The sequence below is a fragment of the Vanacampus margaritifer genome, unplaced genomic scaffold, assembly GCF_051991255.1.
Source record: "Vanacampus margaritifer isolate UIUO_Vmar unplaced genomic scaffold, RoL_Vmar_1.0 HiC_scaffold_164, whole genome shotgun sequence".
NCBI lineage: Eukaryota > Metazoa > Chordata > Actinopteri > Syngnathiformes > Syngnathidae > Vanacampus > Vanacampus margaritifer.
Genome location: NW_027520874.1, coordinates 22,424 through 28,432, shown reverse-complemented (window position 1 = coordinate 28,432; position 6,009 = coordinate 22,424). Strand labels below are relative to the sequence as shown.

The window sequence follows — 6,009 nt, the reverse complement described above, 5'->3', positions numbered from 1 at the left end:
AGCCAAAGAAGCTTGGTCACTTAATGTACATGTTCAACACATTTCCCGAGGTGTCCACTATTTTTAGTGGGTGGCACAGTAAGGGAAAATGAGAGGTTTCAAGGCTGGCCACGGTTATTATAGACCACTCAAGTAAGGGTTCATCATAGCAGTAGCAATAACACACTATTGCTGTGCCCTACTTCAGTACCAATAACCTAAAAAACACTCCTATTTTTTGGCACCTTGTAAGCACAATATTTCTGTATGCATATTTTTCACCACTATAGTCATATCAGAATGACCTAACTTGAATTTACTTTGCACTTTCGTCTCTTGACAGTTGGTCTCAGTGATGCAATATATTATGGGGATGTTACTTGTTGATGTAACACGAAAATCCATATTATATGTTTGAACTGTTTGTGCAAACTCTGCTCTTGTCACATTGTGTATGGAGCTGCACAGACCCCCGTCCCACGGTTGGGACACCACAAAGCATTCAATGTACCAAGATTGTCAGTGTAAACAATGGAACCTCCCTCCACTGGACACATTTGTGCTTACTGACAGTGTAACTGTGTTAGTGAATGGCAATGTGGGTATGTAGTACATACAGTAAAGGTATATCCCATATTATAGTAAAAAGTACTATAAGCAATAGACCTTCACTTAGCCACTGCTAAACATTTGTTGGAGAAATTAAAGATAGAAAAAAAAACACAAATTTGTTTGCACATTAAACTACTATAAATTCTACTATTGTGGACGCATGTATGTGGATAGTGGCCTCTGTGAATATTTCTTGACCTCATAAATATTTTCCCGAATGGGGATGTCAAGTACAAAAAAAATACAATAATATGTTCTATTTTCCCCCACTAGTCTAAACAACATCATATTGCGTTTGTAGAATATGAATTAAGATGCAGAACCCACCCATTTATATCCATCTCGGGCAGCCATTTTGTCACTTGCTGTCCACTGAAAATGACATCCCTGTGCCTAATGCTGCCTGGAGGAAGGTGGGAAGTTGCATTCACCCCAGTTATGACCTCAAATTGTTCAAGATGAAAACAACAAAGATGGCTGATTCCGATAAATTGTGTGTTGTTCTGGTTCATCACAACACATGTTGACCTCCAGCAAACATTCTTCATAATTTCCTTTATTTTTTTTTTAAAGAAGATCAAAGCATTTAATATATTTCACCAAATAATTTCAGGCAGGGAGATAACGATATCAGCATATATCAAATTGTGTTACCATGTTTTGACTAGTCGGGGCACATAGAACATATTATTGTAAATAATTGTTTTGACTTGTTCACTCTGTGTCATATTTTCAGACTAGCAGGCTGCTCTATATTTTTGTATGTGAAGTGAAAGATACTGTAAAAATGAGATGAGCGAAAGAATGGTGTCAGTAATTACAATATGAGGGATTTATTGGTATTTGGGGGGGGGGGGGGGTCTTCTTTAACTTATTATGTTAATGTTTTCTATGTACTTAACTATGTATATACCCTGAAATAAGATTTTCTTTTTCACAACTTTATTTTCTGCACCCAGTGATTAAACATTTTGGGGGATAACATGACAATGGCAATAAATATGAACATAGGTGATTGCAGTTGTTTTACTTCTTTTTTTTTACTGTTTGTGCCTGAATAAATTTCAATTAAACTCTTGTCTTTTTTAAACCAGACACATGTTTACAAAATCCATTTTTGCCCTACATATTACAAGAGATAAAACGATGATAAACCATTAACATACACTGCTAGCAAGAAGTTGGAGATTTTCATCTTTTAATTGAAATTTCAGGATAAACCTTAAATGCTCTTTAACCTTCACAGATTACGGTCTTAATTTGATCTCTAAACTTTAAAATACCATGGGCATGTGCAGCTGTTCTCTGACAAAGAAGTCAAAAAAATGGCTTTTGGGTCAGGATGTACCACAAATTAGTTTCATCAGAAATTTTACACATTTATAAAATTAAAAGTTTTTTTTTTTTTATGTTTGAGGTTAACTAAAAATTAAGATTTCGAATGGGAGATAAATAATAGAACGACGTAAAGTTGAGCTGAGTTTTACTGTACAGTACTGTACTTTCAAATGTCGATGTGTTGCATATTGACCAGGAGGGAGCAGCATATATTAGCAACCGCGTCTCAGGAGTCGGATTTGTGAAGAAGAAGACAACCAGGAAGCGTCAGCAAATAATACCTGTCAGAAAATGGTAAGATATTTTAATACGCTGGTTTATGCGACATTTTGGGGTATAATATTAAACAAAGCCCCACACGATCATAGGATTGGCATTATGCTGGTGGAGGACAAAGAACATTACATTCTTTTCGGGTGTCTGAAACATTAGGGACGGTCTTCATTGGCTTTTCTATCTTGTACTCATGTAGGGATATTTATTAACTTTTTTTCCCCTCATAATGGAATTAGTTCAACTAGCAACTATCTTAACTTTTAGAATCAATCGGACATTATTTGTTGAAATAAACTCAATGAGCCACAACTTTAGGTTCTGATTATTCTCTTGACAACAATGTAGTTATGTCGTAGTAGTTTTTGTGTCGTAGAACATCACTGAATCTTAAGTGTTGTATAAAACACGTGGTTATTCTGTAAGTATTGGCAACGTCTGAACATGATACAGTGATGTTTGGCAGTGTATTAATGCATACAATACTCAATCTGCCAAATATGTCCTCTTTTATTTGTCCTAAAATAATACCACTTGCAATATGATCACATGCAAGGGCTCTAGCACATTCAGATCGATGGCCGAAACGATCTGAAAATATATGGATTACATTGAAGATAGACTGCTTAAGATCATCCATCCCTGTTCTCATCGTTGCCACCCCGCCCTATCAATAATAGAAAAAAAAGTAAAAAATCGGTGTCAGCATTGTGTTTTTGCTGTGGCAAATAAACATCTTGAATCTTAAATCCTCAACACCAGTAGTTTTCGAAGTGTGCTACGTCTACCACATGTGATACATGGGCTCCTCCTAGTGGTATGTGTATGAATCACTACCAACGTAGAGTTCAGTTACTTTTTAAGTTCATACATTTGCATTTAAATATCTTCAAAAATGAATTTATTTAGGCAATGTTTTGTGCACTGCATTTTAATTGAAGTATTACTTAAATACAGTTTGTTTTCATGTATTTAAGTGTAGTGTTAGTATTTAAATGGTGCATAATGTTACAGTGGCTTACAAAAATGTAAAATATTACTTTTTTTTTTTTTTTAATACAACCGGTCTAATTTTTCATTAATACTTTTAGACTATTACTCCATTTTATTTTAATGTTGGTCATGATGGTGGTACTTGGAGAGCTAAGTATTACTTAGGGTAAAACATTCAAGACCTACTTCTCTCGACACCACCCATCCATTCCTTTTTATACCACGCTTATTCTTTTCAGAATCACTGATGCCTTCACTAAAGTCAGACTAAACAATATGTTGTTGTTTTTTTCATGGGAGCTCATCCTGCTTATTGTGTGACTTTGTTTCCAGGCTACCGGAGTGGATCAAGCAGCAGGCATGAGTCTTATTGTCTTCAGCCTCATGCTGTTTACTTACTATTCTATCTGGGTCATTGTCCTGGTATGTTTGGATTCTTAAATTCTACTTCAGTGCAATATGTGTAGGCTATTTAGTCTGGTTAAATACAACCTAACAAGCATTCGTTTTCTGCTTCTTGTTTGCTGTACATTAAATTGAAATCAAATTAACATCATAATGTAGCAGAATGCAATTTTCAAATTGCATAGGATGCAGAAGTCCTGATCGTGTAAATCCTATATTTAATCACAATTGTGATATTGAGGAAAAAAATAATTGCAGATAGATTATTTTTGAAACTCATTTAGTCCCCTAATTTTTTGTCACAATTACAAAAATGCGTTGTGGTAACTGTTAGTAGTCGCAGCTTTTTAACTTAAATGTTTGATATCTTGTCAATTCCCAGCCTTTCATGGACAGTGATCATGTATTACACATGTATTTTCTTCCACGTGAATACTCAGTCATTCTGCCTGGTATTGCAGCTGTAGTACTGCTCCTTTGTATAGGTAAGGTGCATGCCAAATGTCCACACTAATGCATGTATATCACCACACACCTCATTCACTTGGATGAAATCAGTTTAGTGTATTTTTAATTTAAATGCCATATCTTTCCTCTCCACAGGGGCCTTCACCGCTATAGTCCTTTGGAAGAATCAGAAAACCAAAAAAGTTAACTAATCTCAAAATTGGACTGCTGTTGAATAAATAGTGTGGAACTGTAAATCTATAGAATCATTCCCTCCATTCTCTGCCAATGGCTCCTTAACTGATCACCAACCAATAGGTATTTTTGTAAATAAATAAACAAATGATCAAAAATTCAAAAGTGAGTTTCAAACTCCTTTGGAACCAGTGGACAGCTGTTTTGAAGAACAAGGACATCACATTTGAACTATTACTCTTCAAACAATGTTGCTCTGTCTTTTTTCTTATTGTTTACATTAGTTTTGTTTACCCTTTTGGCTGAATTAAATATAAATTTATTGGCAACTTCTGTCTTAATGGTTGCTTTTAACAGTCTCTACATAACTAGCTGATATGACTGGCATTGTAACAGATGCAAAATACTGTATATGTTGTCAAATAGTGTCTAAGTAACCATATTCCCTTCAGTTAATCTTCTTGTACAAGAAGGCTAGCTTGATCATGCAAACTCGCCACATGAAGACGTGAGCTGATATTGGAACCGAGAACCTTTTGACTGCAAGGCGGTCGTGCCAACCTCTACACACTATTCTGGCACAGATGAGTGGCTTTGGCACCACACTGCTCGGAGGCAGCAACAGGATGGAGGGGGCCGCTAGGGGTGCAGAGACAGGAGCACCAGGGAGAGGATCCAAAGGCAACCCCCCCAGCACTGCTGACCTCCCCAAGGGTTGTGAACACAGCAAATGCCCAAGACACAGCATGAACACGTGAGGTAGGGGACCGAAGAAGCCCCAGGACACAGTCTCCATGCCACCATTCCCAGCAAGGGCCAGGCACTACACTCATGCCAAGTGAGGAGACCCACCACCTGTGTATTTAGTGTACATCCGGTCACAGATGCACAATGTAAATTAGATTAAGTAAGACCTATTTGAATCAGATCATTGGTTTTAAACCAAATAAAATTGTTACATTTTAAAATGTACTGTCCTTGTTAAATCATATCACACCACATGTATCAAGTATCATATTGAATACTCTTTCATAAGAGATGCACACCAGGTATATACAATATTAGACTTGCTGTGATAAATGGAACCATGTATTCATCTGTCGACCCAAAAAATTATCATGTCCGGCCATCTGTTTGTGATCTCAAGCTGAAACGAATTTGGGTTCTGTAGAAGGACATTGATCCAAAACACACCAGCAAGTCCAGCGCTGAATGGCTGAAGAAAATTAAGATGAAGACTTTGGAGGTGGCCTGACCTGAATCCAATTGAAATGCTGTGGCATGACCTTAAAAAGGTGGCTCATCATGCTCGAAAACTCTCCAATGTGGCTGAATTACAACAATTCAGCAAAGGAGCCACCATTGCAAGTTATTGCAAATGCGTGATTGTAGTTGTTGCTGTTAACAGTGCCCAAGGTTTAGGGGCAATCCTTTTTTTTTTTTGTATTTCACTAATAGTTAAATTTGTCTAATGGTGGGAAATATTTAATTGACAAACGTGCAAAAAAGAAATAATCAGGAATTCAGCATTTTAATGTTTTAAGATCATCAAATGTCAATATCAGACAAAAACAACCAGAGTAAACAAAACGCCGTTTTTAAAGGGTTGTTTTATGTATTTTAACAAAAGCTATTCAAAGCTACCTGGCTCTATGTGAATAAGATGCCCTCGTTAAATAATGAATTAACTGTGGCTAATCACTTTTTTTAAGGTGAGTTTGACCACGCCCAAGCCTTGATTGCTTCCAGACCTTTTCAATCAAGAAA

At 36.5% G+C, this 6,009-nt stretch overlaps 1 protein-coding gene across 1 annotated transcript; it reads left to right on the top strand.

Annotated features, from left to right (window-relative positions):
- The first annotated feature begins 2,128 nt into the window (after positions 1-2,128).
- On the top strand, positions 2,129-4,571 carry LOC144041162 (dolichol phosphate-mannose biosynthesis regulatory protein-like). The gene is made up of 4 exons (XM_077555268.1): positions 2,129-2,223; positions 3,529-3,618; positions 3,983-4,085; positions 4,204-4,571. The coding sequence occupies exons 1-4, from the start codon at positions 2,221-2,223 to the stop codon at positions 4,257-4,259; spliced, it is 252 nt and encodes an 83-aa protein (XP_077411394.1). The 5' UTR covers positions 2,129-2,220; the 3' UTR covers positions 4,260-4,571.
- Positions 4,572-6,009: the final 1,438 nt, after the last annotated feature.